This window comes from Eretmochelys imbricata, chromosome 10 (assembly GCF_965152235.1).
Source record: "Eretmochelys imbricata isolate rEreImb1 chromosome 10, rEreImb1.hap1, whole genome shotgun sequence".
Classification (NCBI taxonomy): Eukaryota; Metazoa; Chordata; order Testudines; family Cheloniidae; genus Eretmochelys; species Eretmochelys imbricata.
In genome coordinates this window covers 27,279,325-27,298,773 of record NC_135581.1, presented here as the reverse complement: position 1 = coordinate 27,298,773, position 19,449 = coordinate 27,279,325, and the positions used below count along the sequence as shown (strand labels likewise).

Below are 19,449 nucleotides of genomic sequence, written 5' to 3'. Positions count from 1 at the left end.
TGGAAGAAGTGAGTTTTGAGGAGGGACTTGAAGGAGGAGAGGGGTGAAGGCATGGCAGACTGAGGCAGGAGGGGGGGAGTATCTTTCTTATGGGTTTGATTTCTGTTCCTTTTATTCTTATGGTGGGAAGATTTTTTTTGCATATAAATGTAACATATGATTGTTAAAAGAATCAACAGGTGAGACAACAGGTGTAAATAATTACAATAAAACTCATGGTTAGAATATTAAATATAGTTAGATTTCTTTGCACATTTAAAGCCAAGTAATGTAACCATATCTTCTTGAAACTTAATTGCCAGCTCTCATAGGTTATTCGCATTCCTAGTTAGAGACATCATTCTTCACTTACAGGACCTGATTGTCTTTTCACACTAACTTTACATGGTGGTAACTGTTATAGAGCTACTACAGATTTACACTGAAGCAAAAGAGAGGAGACTTAGACCCATGCTACATACAGTTTGGATCCCTGCCTATGGTGATAACATTTTCTGCTTTGTATTGCCTCTTTGTTTACCATAAAAAGGGAGTTTACACCATTGTGCTGTGTGTTGAGTTTCCGGAGGCTGTAAATGCATGTTTACATTTTTGTTTGAGAAATCGATCAGCTCAGCTCATACCATTGTGAAGAACATTTTGCAGAGTGCTTTACTTTGATTTCTACAATCATAATTCTTTGTCATGGCAAAAGGATCCTTAGATTCTCTTGTGATTGGTACAAAGGCACCTTAGTTCTTGTGGAGTTCAGTGTAGACAATGCATTGGAGGAAGCTGTCATATCAGGTAATGAGGAAAATCCTTACTCAGGTGCAGAGCCTGACTGGCCAGAGCAGCATGTATACAAATGTGAACAGGATTTGGCAGTTTGTCTCTTATAAACTTATAAAATGTTAAAGATCTTTGTGTCCCTTGCATTTTCTGCATGCCAGCTAATTTAAGCAGTGCTTGAAGTTAAAGGAAATCCTTTTTTGCAGATGAGCTGCCAAATTCACTGATGATACCATCCCAAACTAATCCTAATAAAACCTGTATTAAAAAACAAAAACAACCCCGCATCTCTCACACACAAATATATATGTGCATGTATACTATATATTCTAATCTTCCATCCCAACTGAGTGACAATGAAGCCTTTATACTATATCTTTGTGTATTCTGTATGTGATACATATTTTACAGAAAAAATAGAAATATTTTAGAGAGCTTTAACTTTTTTATCATCTGTCTCTCTGTAAAGCCAGGTACGTTAGTTATTGTGAGTGAAATAATAAAAGCATTTGAACGAGAGAGAAACATAACTAATATTTTTTAGAAACATGTAAAAGATATCAACTAGATTTTTTCCATACCTAATCATCTCACACTTTTAAGGACCTATATTATAATTATATCATAATTATTAGAGCTGTATTTTAAACATATTTTATTATCTTCCATTGGAAAGCTGAAAATTTCCTTTTCTAATGGAATAAATTTCCCAGTGATTCACCAGATATCATACCTTAAACTTGTGACTAGTACAGGGATAAATATTGCCCATCCTAGGGTTTGGATCTTGGGGCTAAGCAAATTTTGGGGGAAATTTCACATTTGGGGACATTTATCTGACAGGTTAACTGTTTTTAAAACTGTTGGTCTTTGACACTCTGGTGAAGTATAGAATGGTAGAAGTGCTCCCAGAGGAGATGAATTAGTGAATGGAGTGCACGAGTTTGTTAAAAGTTCATGAATCACTACAGAGAAGACATTGCACATTGTGGAGCACTGGTGTGATACGCTTTCTTTGGCGAATTCCACTTGGAGAAAGTTGATGGATTGTATACTAGCTGTGGCGTCTTCTTTAATTTCTTATGTGGACCAAGGCAGATAGGGTTTTAATATTCCAGCTTGGATAAGTTCCAGCATGACCTTGAATCTCAGTGGCCAGACTGAAGTAGATGGGGGTGGTGCTTACCAGTTCTACAGAGCCAGTCAGCACTTTTGATTAGCAACACTTTAGTCATTCATGTATTTAATTTAAGACACTCTGGTCTTCATCCATACTCCAGTATTTCCCAATCATTGTGGTGTGTGTAAAATAGAGGTGTCTGCCTGGCTGAAAAAGTTACATAGTGCTGTATGTTATCAGCATATTGTTTGGATTATAGCCCATATTGTCTTTCTTTGTTTGCCCTTTTAATGGGTGTAAGTGGATGGTAACTAGGAATGATGTAGGATTGAAAGCTGAGTGACACACATGTTAGAGGAGTTCTTAGAGAGGAAAAGCAGCTCCATTTTGGGGAGAAATTGAAAAGGAATGAATGTAGCCAACATAGTATTTTCCATTGAATCCTTCCAGTGGATCCACGGCATCTCATGATCAACCATGTCAAAGGTGATTGATAGGTTGAGAAGACTCAGCATGATTGTCACCCCGTGTCCCTTGCCTATCAGTACTGGATTAGTTCTGAGTCTTTGTCTGAAGCCAGATTGGGAGGGTCCAGGATATCTGTAGAGTTTTAAGGTTGCTGGAATCAGGTCACTACCAAATTCTCAATAATCTTCCCTAGGAAAGAGAGAGTTGTGACTCTGTGGAAGTTGGTGGGGCCTTTTGCTCTAAGTGCTGGTTCCTTGAGGACTGGGGAGACCATTCTGTTTTTGAGGCTGTATGGCAGGGAGCCATCCCTGAGGAAGGCATTAAGTATTTGTCAGCAAAGGATGTAAGTATTACCTGCTTGCCTTGGCCTGCCAGGAGGGATATGACTCCAAATCTTAGGTGGTGACACTTCTTTTCTGCGCATCTATAACCAGCATCTGTTGGACTCTGTTCAGTCTGACAAACCTTTTCCCGTACAGGTATGTTTATGATCGGATCTGGCAGTTGTTTCAGATTCATTCAGAGTAGAATGCAAATGCAGCCCTGAGGTGTTTACAATAGTATAATAAATTAACAGATTTAAGGGTTGGGTCAAAGAATGACCCATTCAATGACCACATTGACGTAAATTAGTGTTTCTCATCTGAGCCTGTAAAATTTGGTTTCAGAAATAGGTAGAACTTGAGTTGTATTTTTCAGACTCCTCCTTTTGTATCTTACTTTCATTATTTATTCATGTCCTTAAAAGTGTGTTCTCTGTATGAAACGCCTTCAACTCCGATGAAGTGAGCTGTAGCTCACAAAAGCTTATGCTCAAATAAATTTGTTAGTCTCTAAGGTGCCACAAGTACTCCTTTTCTTTTTGAAGCATTATGCATTCTCGAGTTAAATCTCAGTCTTCAAATACAGATGGGTGTATAACTTGCCTACTGACCTGAATGTAAAAAAAAAAATCGTAAAAGATTTGGATGACATGTTTAACAGACTGTGATGCAATAATGATATTATACGTCACAATGATATAGATCCCAGAGGCTGCAAAAATGTGTACCATGTAAAATCTCATTAACACTGAGAATTAAAATAAAAATTGAATTTAACCATATGGTAAAATTACATATTATGAGAAAATACAAGCACCAAGTGACTTGGTTAATAGTATGGCGACTTACTAAACCCAAGCAAGTTAAGGATTTGTACAGATCCAGAAGATTTGAATAAGACCATCAAGCATGAGTGCTACCCCAAGAGAATAGTTGATGAAATCATGTCTATATATCTAAATGCAAAAAGTATTTGCTAGTCTGGATGCAAGCCAAGTGTTTTGAAAGATCCCAGGTGATAACGTTTGTGCAAAACTCTCCTTTTGGTAGATACATTGTATAAGTAATTTTCCTTTGGGATTGCATCAGCTCCTAAGGTATACCATTGCTTCATGTTTGAGATCTCTGAGCATGTGAATGGAGTGGAAGTAAATTGGTGACGGTGTGCTGATTTGTGATAAAAATTATGAACAACAGAATGAAGGACTGCATAATATTCTGCAGGTTTCAGTGGTAGCCGTGTAAGTCTGTATCAGCAAAAAAACCCGAGGAGATACAGAATCAGGTATAAATACATGAGGGTACTCTGGTAACTCAATAACAAATGGTCACAAATAACAGACCTCAAAGTGGCAATTCTTCAACAAAAAGACTTCAAAAACAGACTCCAACGTGAAGCTGCAGAACTGGAATTAATTTGCAAACTAGATAACCATCAGATTAGGCCTGAATAAAGGCTGGGAGTGGTTGGGTCATTACAAAACCTAAACTTAATTTCCCCAGTACTAATTTCTCCCTATTGTTACTCTCACCTTCTTGTCAACGTCTGTAATGTGCCACTCTATTACCACTTCAGAAGTTATTTCTCCTCCCTTGGTATCCTGCTGTTAATTGATTTATCTCGTTAGACTGACTTAACACTTGGTAAAGCAACCCACATCCTTTCATGTATTACATACTCCTGTATCTTTTACTTCATACATCTGATGAAGTGGGTTCTGGCCCACGAAAGCTTATGCCCAAATAAATTTGTTAGTCTCTAAGGTGCCACAGGACTCCTCTTTTTTTTTTTTATAATATTCTGCAGTGTGCCAAAGCAAAGAACTTTAAATTAAACAGAAACAAATGCCAGAACAAGCTGAATGGGATTATCTATGTAGGTAAGACATAATACATACATCGTGATAAAGGAGTTTTGGCTTGAACAACAACAAACAAAAAGCGGCAATTGCAGAAATGGAAGGAATTCAATACCTTACAGAGATTCATGGGCATGTAAGCATATCTAAGAAAATTAGAGGGAGAATGTCTATTTTCAAATTTAGTATTTATTTCAAGTATCTCAAACATGTCTGTTTTAAAACCTTGTTTTGTATATTTGAGAACCAACAAAAAACTGTTTCTGCATTTTTCATCTTCAGATCTTTGCCCTCCTGATGAATGCATTTTGCTTTTGTTTCTTGGCAATATGCACACACTTAAAAAATTGCATTTATTACATATATGACACTCCACCGTGTATGCTGGACATTTTTTTGATATTTTGTGTGTTTCCACATTTTTTGCAGAAAATCTAGTGTTGTGATGTTTGTTTATCCTTTCATTATGGATTCCTTGGTACTCATTTTTTATTAAATGCACTCCATTTCTTCACTTCAGTGTTTGTGAGCATTTTCTTTTGTGAAACATGAATATCCACTGGGTCTTTGCAATGTCAAGTCCATTTCTTACAATAACCTTGCCTTGCCTTTGTTATCAACTATACCATAAATAGGCGGATCTCCAACTATGCCATTTGCTAACTGATCAAAGTGACATACCTTTGTGTTGTTACAGGGGTCTGTAACATGCTCAATTTTCTCATCTGTCCCTTAGTATCTTGGTGGGTTTTTTTTTAAATAAAAAGTGCATTTTCCCATTTGACTGAGGAATTCATGGGGCCACATTTTCTCCAAAGATTTCATTTACTTTAACACCATGTAAAAGAGATATGACATATAGGAGTGCTAGTAGTATAGACTGATTTTTATTTCCTGGCCCTGGTCGCCAGATGTGGCTCCTTTGTACAAAAGGTATTCCCAGGACATGATAGCGTCACTATTCACTGACTCCTGTGGCTGTTATTTTTCTTGGTGGTGGTGGTGGTGGTGGGGAGGTATGGTGGGAGAGGAGGAGGTGAGAGAGAGAGAGAAATTAATACTGTATACATTTAGAACAAATATAAATAAATGTTCTTTCTTTCAAGGAAGCTATTCAGCATGTGCAAGTCATTGCTGGAGTAGTTAAGTAATTGGATTTTTAAAAGGAGTTGGATAGTATTAAGATACGGCTAATCAGTTATTAAGCTTCATGGCACCAGTTGTTTGTCCCAGGTGTCAGGAAGAAAACCCCTTCCTATGTACAACAGAAAGCTAGCTTTATTAAGGAGTGGGAGGTTGCCTTCTGCTGAAAAGTCAACGATACATCTGCTTAGGGCATTTTATTAGATTGAAAAATCAATGGTGTGCTCTGGAATGGCAAATCGTATCATATTTGTTGGTGTGTGTGTGTGTGTATGTAATTGAGCAACACTGTAGATTTCTTATGGTTCCTTCAATAGCTCTCAGAGCTGCTATTTTGAGAAATATGTACATAGTCCTCATTAAAAGCTAAAACCTATGCAACATTTATGGTGAAGCTTTGGACTAATCTGGGTTTGACTTGAAACTTTTATGTAGTGATGTTGTGTAAGGGGATTCAATTACAGGCCACAATGTTTTGTAGCTATCTGTCTCACATAAAAAGTTAATTAATCAGGGCTGTGTCAGTTTTCTTGTGCCATGTCAATTTGCAGCAAGGTAATTAATCACTAATCGCTCAACATGCAGCAAGCGGAGGGACAATCCACGAGTCATTTATTGTCTTTTTTTTTTTCAAAATAAATGGCACACACAGCCATGAAGAAACACATCTTGCCTTTCATAGTATTTTTATCGACACTTTTGCATGTTGTAATAGACTGTAGCAACAAGCAGCTGTAGTTCAATGGAATATGAATATTAAAGAAACAAATGAGAGCAGATTTATAGGCCATTGCTTTTCTGTTATGTCAGTTTGGAGATTACACCAAGCAAATGAACAGTGAAAAATTACTCTTCCATGTGGAGAATGGTGATTAGACTTGTACATTAATTAGAGATTTTTGTTTTCCTTTTCAATGCATTTCAAATGAGAATGTCCTATAAGAAACTGTTTGTCCAAAATGCAGATTTATTCATTCCTAAACAACAGTGTCTAAAATTGACATGTATTTTGGCACAATGGTAAAGAAATGATTGTTTCAATAATCCCAAGTAAGCGTTTCAAGAATGAAAGCACTGTGAATGGAAGAAATAAGGGGCCCGATTCTGCACACATTGACATCAATGGCAAAACTTCCATTGACATCAGTAGAGTAGGGATTGGGCCCTGAGATAGACTTCCCATGGATTGAAAATAGCGGATGCAAAATAATTTTGTTGATATTTTTGTAAGCATCATGAATTTCCTTAATGTGTTGACTATAAAATTATCTAAAATAAATATAGGCTTAAAATCCATTTTATTTTAAAAAGGGTGCTTACAGAGCTTAAATTTGAACTGGAACACTCTTTGGATTTAGATTTAAATGCAAAGACCTAGGGGCATGATTCTAAATAGTCTGTTTATAATTCTGTGACTTGTATAAAAGCAAGTTGTATTGGAAAACATATTTGAGATCTTTTGCAATTTAGAAAAATATTAGGTCAACTGAATATTCACAACAGTGTACATCAGCATAATGTCCTTATTCTGTTGCTGAAAATTTAATTCGCTATGATACTTATTATTCTATCTATTCTCAGCATGTTACTGCTTATACTTCTTTGTTTGTAATTTATTGTCCAGCACTTCTGATGGATTTCCTCAACAGGGATCTTTCTAATCCATGGGACTTATGTAAATTTGGTTCCTGCCTTTTTAACAATTAAAATATTTTACAGTAAATTAGCCACAGACTGATTCAACCAAGATGTAGCCTTAAAACCCTTTAGTGTAAAATATTTGAAGGCTCTTGATAGGAAATGACCTAATAGTTTGTATAGAGTGAGGGATGAGGAGTGGTAGATTCTCTCATCCATTTTGATGGCACACCTTTATTTACACATATGGCACTCTCATGCAAATTCAAACCAGAGCACAAATCCAAAGAATAATTGCCCATTAAAGCGGTTGTATATTTTTATGGCTTTGATGCATAATCTGCTCCCCTGTTGATTTTTGCATCTGCTACTCTTCCATCTAACCCAAAGCTCTAAAACTTTAATATACAGTTTATAACCCTCAAGTATTTTGAACTGGTTTGTGTTCCTCCTCTTGGGACATCAAGGCTTGAGAGATTTGTGCATCTAGCTTTTATTTTCCAATGCACATGTTGAGGTTTAGAGTCTGGATATCATGCTAGACAATTGTAAAGTTCATTTAATGCAGAAATGCTTAAGAACAGTATGTGTTATATCTCTTGGGAGAAATTCGGGTTTCATTAAATGTCAGCTGCGAACTCAATGGTTAAGTTCTTCTCTTTGTCTTCATGCCCATATTTGGTTTCTACATATGATTGGTTCACTTAAGCTGTACACATACACCAGCATGAATCCTCTAAGGTCAATAGGCACAATATGCAATCTACTTCTTATGTGAGAGACCTGTGGTGAATTTTTGTAGCAGAACACATTTGAAGTGTTTTCTGAATATAAGAAACAACTTTGAATAGTTGTGATGGCTTGTTTCCTCACCCTCCGCTGTCCACAAGACACATTGTTGGTGTATGTTTTAAGGTTGCTTGTACCATGATCACCTGGAAAGACTTAATATAGCCCATTATAGTTTACGGGCTAAATTCAATTTTCATTGCAATGATACCAGCTTTTTTACTTTGATTCATGTTAAATATCTATCGCAATAAGCTGCAACAGGGACTCTTCCCAATACATTGCACCTATGATTTTTTTCTTTTTAAACTATGGCAGTAAATTATTTATATATTCTCTCTCTAGGCCAACATAAATACTTCCTGAGTTAGGCCTTTCATTTCTTCTTTTTTAGGTTTTAGGCAGTATCAAAGTGATGAAGCTAAATTTCTGTGTAATGTGGAGATTTAGGAACTAACTTATTTTAGAATGCCATTCAGATGTGACTATCAAAGTAGCCAGTTAGCTCTAAGTAGAGAATAATCAGTAACTATTAGATGAGCTAATGGAACTGTTTCATTTTCTTGATAGTTGGTTGTATTCAGATTTTAGAAACGGTCTGATTTAAGTCATATCATCTTCTTTGCCATGGCTGTGATGGAAGAAAGCTTCCTTTCCCCCATCACTGCATCAGAGAAATCTAGTCAGCCAAACATTCTGCTAAATATGAGCTGCCTCAGCTCAAAATCAGAAACAGATGTTTCTCGCTGTGCGATTCAGACACAACTGACCCTCTTCGTAATAGTACATTCACTGGTTGAGTTTCAGCCAGGTTGGCATACTGAGGTGCTAAGGGAACTTAGTCCTGCAAACTGTGAGTTAGACTTTTGCCCCTCGTGGTGAGTAAATTCTGGCTGGTTGGTACTGGGTTCATTGTTAGTTGAGAGTACAGATAGAGGAGAGTGAATAATTGATCTTTCAGTTCCGTAGTCAAACTGAAAAATTAAAAAAAACATTTTTTTTGTTTTGAACCAAAAATTTTTTTTTCATTTTTTTTCTGAAAAAAATTCGCCCAGCTCAAATTGCTAATGCCCCTCCTATGACACAAATGATTTTATTAGGCCCATGCTTAAGCTGTTTCCTAAAGCTGGGTGAGGATACTGAAAATAAACTTTGTGTTGTCTGGCAGCAACAGGTATCCCTGAACCCTTCCACTATGGTTTATGACCTGGGTTTGGCATGGAGACTGCACTAACATCATTTGTTGCAAGTTTTTAAGCAATGATGAGATGGCCTAAATGGTTATTCTAACTGTAACCTTGAATACCACTGTCTACAAATCACAGTTCAGCTGCTCAGAAAATCAGGACATAGGCTCATGTTGTACACATGTGTAGAGGAAGTGGTGAATGAATTGCAAAATGCATATTTTACATAGGAAAAAATTGTGCAGTATTTTACAAAGTGAAAAATTATACAAGGTAAATTACTTAAATGCTGACAATAGGTAGAGTTTGATAAACATAGAATGGAACATTTTCCATGAAGAATTCGTAGGTTAGTGTTATCATATCAACTGGTTTCTTAATAGCAGTGCTCAACAATAACTACCTCAAGCTTAGCCTGGGTTTCTTTGACCACCAGTTTTGCTTTTTTATCATCTCATGTACATATACGGCTCCCATCAACCACTAATGCAATGCCAAGGGCAGAACTTAGCCCTGACTGTTTGTGTTGTCAAATTTTATCAATTGTCAATTACACTTGAATATATGGTGAGACCAGCACCTACTATAGACATCTTCCTGTTTTAAAAATCCATTTTTAGGTGTCCCAAAAGTTTCCAGTACCATTTTCTTTAAAGTAGTTAAAAGTGAACCACTATGAAGTACTTATCTTTTCTGATCCCTTGGGTCACCATTTAGGACAGTAATACTTGTCTTAGCCAGACCCTGAAGTCCTCTCTTACTTTTAACTTAGTCCTTGCTCAAGCAAAAGTCTTGTCAACCCTGGAATTTTTTATTTCAGTTTAACATGTTAACTAATACTGTAGTAAATTCTAGTGTAGACAGAACACAGATTGTTTATTCCCAGGCTTGCTTAACACTGGGTTTAACTCATGAGAGTCATGCTCTTAATGCCAGTGAGACCCTGGTGGAAAACATAACTGTGAATATGTTTATATCCTGTCCACACTAGAATTTACAGCTGTTAATTAACACATTAGAACATTGTTTAAAATTTCACTGTATGCAACTTCTAACTGAAGATAGTAGAGGTTCTCCTGAGTAAAAAACGGAGAGGTGGGTGGGATGTGGATGCACAGTGGAAGCAGGGAGGTCTAGAAATGATTCCTCAAGGAGCACAGGGACTGCTCCCTCCCATTCTCTTGGGGGCAGCGATGGGGTGGTGCTTGGGCCTGGCTTCTTTGCTCCAGTACTAGCCAGCTTCTTGGGGGGTAGTAATTTGCAGCCCTGAAGGGCATAGTAGATACACTGTGTGTCTTGGAAGAAGCCCGATGAGGCAGTGTGCTACCTCTTACTACAGCATTTGTTTACAAGGGACAATTGAGCCCTGAGTTGAGAAGCTCAGGATCTGGCCGTCTGTGATTAGCTATTCATGTGTACCTATAGTAGTCAAGTCTTATATGCATGACATTAAAGGGATTCTAAAAAAAAAAATCGCTAGTTTAGAGCAATGAAAGCATGACTCTGACTCACTGATGTGTACAGAAAAGTGCTTCTGTTAATTAGTGGAATTCCAGGGGCATAAAATGTGTTTTCATTTGTTCCAGGGAAAAGATCCTTACAACACATTCCAAGTCTTTTTATTTCCTTTTTTAAAAAGGCTTCTTATATGCACTCTTGCAAAACGAGCGGCAACATATTAAGACCTGTAAATACTTCTTGCTGATTTTGACAGATTTTTTATTATTATTATAGCAGAAAGAAGTGTAAAACTGAATACTGGATTTTCATTTTTAAAAGAATGTTCTCCCTTCGCTATATTGCCATAGCACTGTTTCATGTTGTATCTCGACATCTAAATCCTAGCAGAATTACTGTAAAACCTGCTTGTCGCTGAGCGGGATCTGGTGAAGCCTGGAAGGTACTATAGCAAGGTGACAATGGATAGGTCACCATAATTACAGTATAGTCCCTAATACAGGCAGCCAGTTGCTTTTGCACATCATGAATTTTTCATTTTTTTAATTTCAAATTCAGTGTTTCTGTTAAAACTTAATATTAAAATTGATGAAAGACATATCAGGATTCAAACCCATTCATCTTTCAACTTCAAAACAGTAAGCATGTTATGTATCATTACCTCTATTCATTTGCTTTTATTAGGGTTTATTGGGTAATATTTGTTTTATTCACTTTCCGTATTTACACACTGAGACAAATTCAGCCCTGGTGTAACACTGCTGAAGCAATTTGAGTTATACAGGACCTGAATTTAGTTCCTTATCTCTCATTGATGGGTTTGCTGTTCAAAACAGACCTGTTCTAATATTTGCCAGCAATGCCTATCACAGGAAAAATGTAGGTAATGCAACACATGGGTCTACAAACTTGAAAAGAAAGTAAAGCAGAAAGTGTCATACTTTTTCATTTGTATTTATAAAGTTTTATGCAGAGTAGAGTTATAGACTTTTTACATAATACCTTGTCCCCAAAACACTTATACTTTGGCTTGTCACCGTTTAATTCTGATGGAAATATTTTAAAGTCTTATATGGAATTACAATTAATGTGGAAATTTAAACTGAACATAATTGAGGGATTCTCTTACTCCTGACCTATGTAGCAAAACCATCACTGTTAGGGATGAGTGTTATATTGGCTTATTTAGGGCTTGTCTACACTTACTGGGGGATCGACGAGCGGCAATTGATACATTGGCGGTTGATTTAGTGGGTCTAGTGAAGACCCACTAAATTGACCGCAGATCGCTCTCCCATTGACTCCTGTACTCCACCAGATTCAGAAGAGTAGGAGGAGTCAATGGGAGAGCGTCTCCCATCAATATCGCGTAGTGTGGACCCTGTGGTGTGTTGATCTAAGCTACGTCGATTTGAGTTATGCTATTCACGTAACTCAAATTGCGTAGTTTAGATCGAATTTCTCCTGCAGTGTAGACAAGGCCTGAGATACTTCTGAATAATACAACTTTGGCCTTTGAATGCACTAAATTGTAGAAAATGGCAGGTACCTGTATAATCAAACTGTATCCCCAGAAGAAGACACCTGAGATCTCCTGAAAGGATGCTGTATCCTTCTGATCCCCCTTTTTCACCCAAGTTACTCAGTTCAGACACTGATAATGATTGAATTGTCCAGTAAAAGTCACATGCAATCACAACAGCTTAACTATCATCTTTGTTACTAGAAGCTTTAGTTTAAGCAGGGTAGTTTTACTCCCTCTGGGAGTCTCCCCTCAAGGGATTAATTTCCTCTAATAGTGTGGGCTACCATAAATCAACTTGCTTCTTCTAAGTGAGGTTCCCCTAAGGGAGCTACAGCCAGCTCCAGTACATTTTTTCCTAAACTAAATACCCAGTTGGCTGCCGTCCTGTTTGCTTGAAAAGATTTTTCTGTAAGAAAATCTGGCCTTTTGTGAAAGAGTAACAATTTGCTTGGTTGTCTCTCCAATCCCTCCCAGTTACAGACAAGCTTGAATACACACAAACTGTGTGCAACGTTTTCACTATGTTATCTTGTTTTAAATTGGAACGATCAGCATGACTGGAGTTCTTTATGTTTCTTTTGTGTTTCCCATAGTGCCAGGCTTCCCTTACCCTGCTGCAACTGCAGCTGCTGCTTACAGAGGTGCACATCTAAGAGGTCGAGGTCGTACAGTGTACAACACATTTCGTGCAGCAGCCCCCCCTCCACCAATTCCAGCCTATGGCGGGTAAGTGGATCAGTCTCTTTTACCTGTTACAATACATCCCCAAGGGCTACAAACTGTTTGTGAGTGCAGTGCATGCTGGTCTTGTCTCACTACAGAAACCAACACAGCATGCAACCAATCCAACTGCCTGAAGTGGTGCACCTTGCACAGAGTATTGAAAAATGACTGTAATTTGTACTGTCATGGTTGGTGGCTTTAAGCATTTTATATGTCACATGTTGTTATGTAAATTCTCTTAGAGACTGAATGCTACAGAACAGAGAAATTTACAGCTAAAAGTGTATTTTTCGTGATTGCAAACATCTGGTTATTAAGGAGGTTGGATGAAGTAAACTTTTTCTTTTTTTTCAAATTCACATTCTCCCACAGAAAGTTATCTCGGGATAGCTAGAGGGGGTGTGTGTGTTTATTTTGTTTATTTATTTATTACACATAAAATTCAGTTTTGTTTCATATTTTCTTAGTGACATCTCTTTGCCTACATTTACTGAAAACCAAGATGCAAAATAAACGACACACTGAAATCCACATTAAATGATGACTTAATAAACTGCACTCAGCCTATTAGGGAAACTTTAATCTTTTAAAAACTAAGATATAATTTTGGGGAGGATGGGGGAACTACACAGTCCCTTTTAGCCCCTGCAAGTGTTGAAACAGATAATTTGATTGTTGCACAAGGTCATTAAAATACATCACTTACTTTAAGACTTGATTCTATCAGAGGAATCCTAGAATTTGTAGAATCTGGCAATTGAAGCAGTGGTAGACTGAGTGGGTCCCAGCCTCCCAGACCAGAACAGTATGCCATAAAACAGGCCATAGTGGACATGCCTCATCTCTTGTAGGTCCCACAATAGCCACTATTTCTGTCTGGTAAGTGGCTTTTATTTGTGACTGGTTGGACACAGTTCTCATTAAACGTTCTGTCCTGCCAGGCAAAAATGCAGGCCATTTACTAGACAGGTTCCTAAGCACCTGCAGTCAGTCAGCCCCTAGACTGCAGGCTCTGGAGATGCCAGGGACTGGCTTCCTGATACTCCCTCTACATCTGGGTGTGTCACCTACCAACAAAGAAATAGGGCAGTAATAGTGAGTTTTGTCATTTGGAAAAAAAAATCTGCCACAGAATGAGGTTATTTTTTAAAACGCATTTATTAAATTGTTTCCTGGGGTGGTTTGTGTGGTGCAGCAAAAAGAAATTGCTATGCATCTAATGGAAAAAGTCTGAAGGATTTTTGCTAAGATTGGCTGCAACTATGTTTGTTGATACCAACCCAACAGCAAGCAGCTGAGTGAAGGGAGTCCTTTATTAAGAAAGGAATGAAATAACTGAAATATTGACATTTAAAGTAGTCTCAGTAACATTTGAGTTGCTACTAGAGCTGGATGAGAATTTTTTTGGTGAAGTATGGTCTCAAAAATGCCAATTAATCAGGAGTGAAACTTCTCGTGAAAAGGTTTGTTTCAGCAAATTTCTTGACTTGAAAATGTTTTGAAAAATTTTTCAAAACTCTCAAAATATTTTCTTTCAAAGTTTTTAAAATGAAATGAAAAATATCTGGTTTTCCAGTCCAAAATGATTTTTCATTTTGAAATTTATGATAATTAGGATAAAAGAGTGTTTTTAAAATTATTGAAATCAAAACATAATATTTCAAAATTATCCAAATGAAATATTTCAATTGACCAGAACCAAAATATTTTTTAAAAATTTTGGTTCACAAAATTTTGGAGATCTTCATTTTTCATCTGAAATTAGGATGATTTTTTCCCCGAAAATCTGTTTCCTGCCTAGTTCTAGTTACCACCGCACTGAAATACGTTGGGGTAGTTCACATTTCTCAGAACTATTGTTCCAGGCTCAGTGCAGACTAACTGTATACATCTCTCTGTTTTCCTCAGTTCTTATTTTTCCACCGATTCCAAGCCCAGACAAGGCCCTTGTGATTATCTTTTCTGACTTCCTGAATAACAGAGGCCATAGAACGTCACCAAAATAATTCCTAGAGCAGGTCTTTTAGAAAAATATCCTATCTTGATTTTTGAGGTTTTCTTCACAGCTGAAGATTTTTTTTCTTATAAAATGAAAGCAGATAAGATTCTTTTCAGAGTAGCAGCCGTGTTAGTCTGTATTCGCAAAAAGAAAAGGAGTACTTGTGGCACCTTAGAGACTAACCAATTTATTTGAGCATAAGCTTTCGTGAGCTACATCTGATGAAGTGAGCTACTCCTTTTCTTTTTTCTAGATAAGATTCTGTAAATCAAGATTTTGAGAGTGGGATTTATACAGTGTAGAGGTGAATACTGTCTGTTACTAACCCTCGCTCTTGGGAGGAGTCTGAAGATCTAACCACTGTAATAGGCGTCAACTGTACAAAGCCCAACAGCTGATATTTAAAATGTTTGGAACTCAATTATCTTAAAGTAAATATATGTGCAGATGTACCCTGTATCTATCTGTGTAGCTTACAACTTCGAGGACACTTTCTACTCTGCAATTTCAACTATGCATTTTAAAACTTCCCTAATTTTTATGTTTTTCATACTGAATCCGTTTACATAGTAGGAAATACTAAACTAGTTGTCACAGATAGCATCACAGTCCCTACTTAGTTTGGAAGCCAGAAGTGACTCCCATTCTGAACTCCTGGCATGAGAGCAATCCCACTCTCTACTGAGCCAGCTCCGGCTTCAAAATATTTTTTTAATTAATATATTTAATTTCTTCAAGAGGAAGTGAATTCACAAGCCCTCTTATTTCCAGCTCCACAATGTTACCTAATACACGTGTTCTTCCATTGTGTCCTAAATTGACAGCTTGTGAGCATGCTTAGAAGTCTATACTAGCAGCAGGGAAGTCTGCTAACATGGATTTACTTAGTTTCAATTTTAAAGCTATTTTGTTTTCAACCTTAGCGAGGACTATTTACATGCAAGTTTGAAGTTATCTGCTCAGAAAACAAGGTGGAAATATGTACATTTTTTTTAAGTGGAGGTAAATATTTTTAAATCTGAGCAGTCTGCACTATACATACATTTATATATAATATATAGGAATATATCCAGCTATATTTATCTACCTATTAACTATTATTTCTAATGTACCTCTGACCTTAGTTTGATATAATAACCTAGAAAAATATAAAAAGGCATGCTACAATAATTTTGGATTGTATACACCTTTTAATTAAGTCTTTAAGTTGGAAAATGTATTTATTTCATATTTGCATAACTCAGTAGTGAGTAAACACAGTTTGCTCATTCTTTAGAAACACAAACATACACATATCACCTTAAACTCAGACGAAGCATTAAAAATGTTATCCTGAAGGAGCATGTTTCAGAGAGAGTTGCAAGTGCATGCTAATAAGGAATTTACATTTGAAAGTAACTTTCAGCCTTAACTATAATGTTTGCTGCATATGACTGCTATAATATAGTTTGGCTAGTACAATCACTCAGCAGCGGAAAATTGAATTTCCAAGTATAATAGATGTCTAGTCTTCACTACAAAATTTCTGCATAGAAAGGAAGAGTCTCTGGTTCGGGAATAAATCAGAATTGTTTTCTGGGCTGCTAGAGAGCGATTGTGCTTCAGGGGTCTCTTGATCTCCAGTATGAAAGTTAGACACGATTGTGTGGGCAGCCAGAGATTTCATCCACCTTCCAAGCTTATTGTTTCATGGACTTTCATTAAAGCTAGTATCAGAGAAGACAAAGCAGTGCTGTGATGGGGGTGAATAGGGCTGTCACCTGCATCTCCCTTTTTGTCTGTTGACTTCTTAGGTGGCTGAGGTGAACCCTAATAGGGGATTCTAGGGTTCACTGCTACCAGGTAATATATGTTCAAATACAATTTGTCTTGTCTACATTAGAGGTTTTAAACGTATTAGTTAAAATGTCGTAACACATTTTTAAAATACACCTTTTATCCTTGAATAGACAAGCCCTAGCTGTCTCTAAACTTTTGCATACATCTGTCCTCAGAAGGAAGCAATTACTTCTGATTGGCATTTCCGTTGTTCTTGGTTTCAAGAAAACAGTGGCCGTGACTACATGAGGGAAATTTGTATCTATCTAGATGGTTACACCAGAGAACCCCCTTAATGTTTTTGTGTTTCACAGAAGTAAACTGCACTGGGGAAATCCCTACTTTGTTCCCTTAGGGGCTTGCACTAGTGTAGCTTGATTAATGTAGTTGGACCACTGATAATTTACTTAATGTATACAAGGCCTCAGTCTCTCCGCACCCATTTTTAAATGGCCTCTCAAAGAGGTTGAATGGATTTTCCTCAGAAAATTGCTTTTTCCAATTTTCACCTCCTCTGAAAAATAAATTGACAAATACCAGGTTCTCTGTCACAAGGAAAGTGAGACTCATGGAAAACTTGTCTGGAGGGAAAATATCAGGCCACAGGCAGAAGTACACAAGGAAATTTGCTTGCCATCAAAAATAGTCGAGAACTCTTTGAACATTGTGGATTACTATTCTCATCAGCAGCTTCTTCTTCCTTCTTCCTCACCCCAATGCATAACCCAATTCCTTCCAAACAAAAGGAAGTATTTCTTCACACAACGCACTGTCAACCTGTGGAACTCCTTACCAGAGGATGTTGTGAAGGCCAAGATTATAGCAGGGTTCAAAAAGAACTAGATAAGTTCATGGAGGATGGGTCCATCAGCAGCCAGGATGGACAGGGATGGTGTCCCTAGCCTCTGTTTGCCAGAAGCTGGGAATAGACAACAGGAGCTGGATCACTTGATGATTTCCTGTTCTGTTCATTCCCTCAGAAGCACCTGCCATTGGCTACTGTCAGAAGACAGGATACTGGGCTAGATGGACCTTTGGTCTGACCCAGTATGGTCTTATGTTCCCAGCTGCTGATCTCACCCTTGCCAATCAATTATGCCTTCCCAGGTTCCTAAATTTGCTCAGTTTTCTCCATACTAGAGTCCCTTTTTCTTTTCCATTCCCGCCATAGTTTTCTTCATGTTTTGTCACTGCCATAGTTCTCCATTGACTCTCTATTTGACACTAACATCCACTTTGCCCCATTGATTGTTCAGCATTAAGGTTCGAAGCTAACAGCAGGCAGACAAATTATTTGGATCCTGGAGAGTTCCTGACAGTGGGGAGATGAGGTAGGTTGATACTCCAGGCAAAAGTCCTGCCCTGTGCCTCTCAGTTGCTCGGAAACCTTCACCAGGCTAGCAAACTTTCCCAGATGCTTGAAATAATTGTAAAACAGCCAGTTATGTAAGGGCTAATCTACTGTATACTCCACTAACTGAGCTGATGACTATTATGTTGTCTCACCAGAAAATAAATGTACCTCTCGTATACACTTGCACTTTGCATCTTATGCCTTTATTAAACAGGTAGATATAAAAGTAAAATTATATGGTTGATCCTTACATGTCTGTCTTATAAATCACAGCATAGTGCACTTACTTTAAAATTAAAATTTGCTAACTAGAAATGAACACGGTGCTTATGAGGCATGACCATGCATAACTAATTATTAGTTGGGGATTGGTCCTGCTTTGAGCAGGGGTTTGGACTAGGTGACTTCCTGAGGTCCCTTCCAACCCTGATATTCTATGATAATAAATTGCTCTTTCACTTGAGAGTTAGGCAGTAACTCATGGAAATTATGTATAGTTTAACTCATGGACAATAATTTGGCTTTGCCATTCTGGGAATCATTTTAAAATGGTACAATGTGGAGCTTGCTGATACCTTACCCTGGTTCTTTCTGTGCTATAAAAGTCCTGCTTGAAATGTAACAGGAATCAGGTTCAGTTGGGGTGAGTAAGTAGGATGCTGAAATTTTGGAGCTCTCCATTGGACAGGAATCTTACCAGTTTCAAGACCATATTTTGGGGAGAAACGGAAGAGAAAATGGTGTGGATGTAGATGACTTGCTAGTGGTAGGCAGCTCAATGTCTGGGGTAGAACTTAGGAAGGAAGGGAGGGTTTAATTGTGTGCTTGTCTTAGGGGAAGCACAACTGCTCCCGGTTAACAATATTGGGAACTATGCAGGTTTGGCAGTTCAGGGGGAGGAACATAGATTTTTTTTGTGGACTATCCAAACACTTCCCTGTGCACTCTCCTGGTTTCCCAATAGCTTGTGTTCTGGGGATAGACATTTATCTATCTGATCATTCCAAGCATTCATTCTCCTATGTGTCCTGCACTTTCACCATATAACTGTGTCTTTGCCACCTGCTCTTCCATAGTGCTCCCTGCATATTCTAGGAATGGGGTCCCATACCATGGCTATACCATGAATTCCCAATTCAAAATGTGGGAGGAAGAAAAGAAAAACAGCTACTATGCAGATAAGCTATTTGCTAGTTTTTTTATACCAACATGGCTACAACAACACTGCAGACAAGTTTTTGGTATGGTATTTCCCTCTAGGTTTTCTCTGTACT

The 19,449-nt window shown here is 37.6% G+C and overlaps 1 protein-coding gene across 9 annotated transcripts in view; it reads left to right on the top strand.

Annotated features, from left to right (window-relative positions):
* Positions 1-19,449, top strand: part of RBFOX1 (RNA binding fox-1 homolog 1) — a 425,562-nt gene that overhangs the window by 339,447 nt on the left and 66,666 nt on the right. For all 9 annotated transcript variants that reach the window (XM_077827774.1, XM_077827769.1, XM_077827765.1 and 6 more), the window contains one exon: positions 12,875-13,007. In XM_077827774.1, the coding sequence (XP_077683900.1) occupies positions 12,875-13,007 (133 nt within the window). The remainder of the gene's footprint in view (positions 1-12,874; positions 13,008-19,449) is intronic.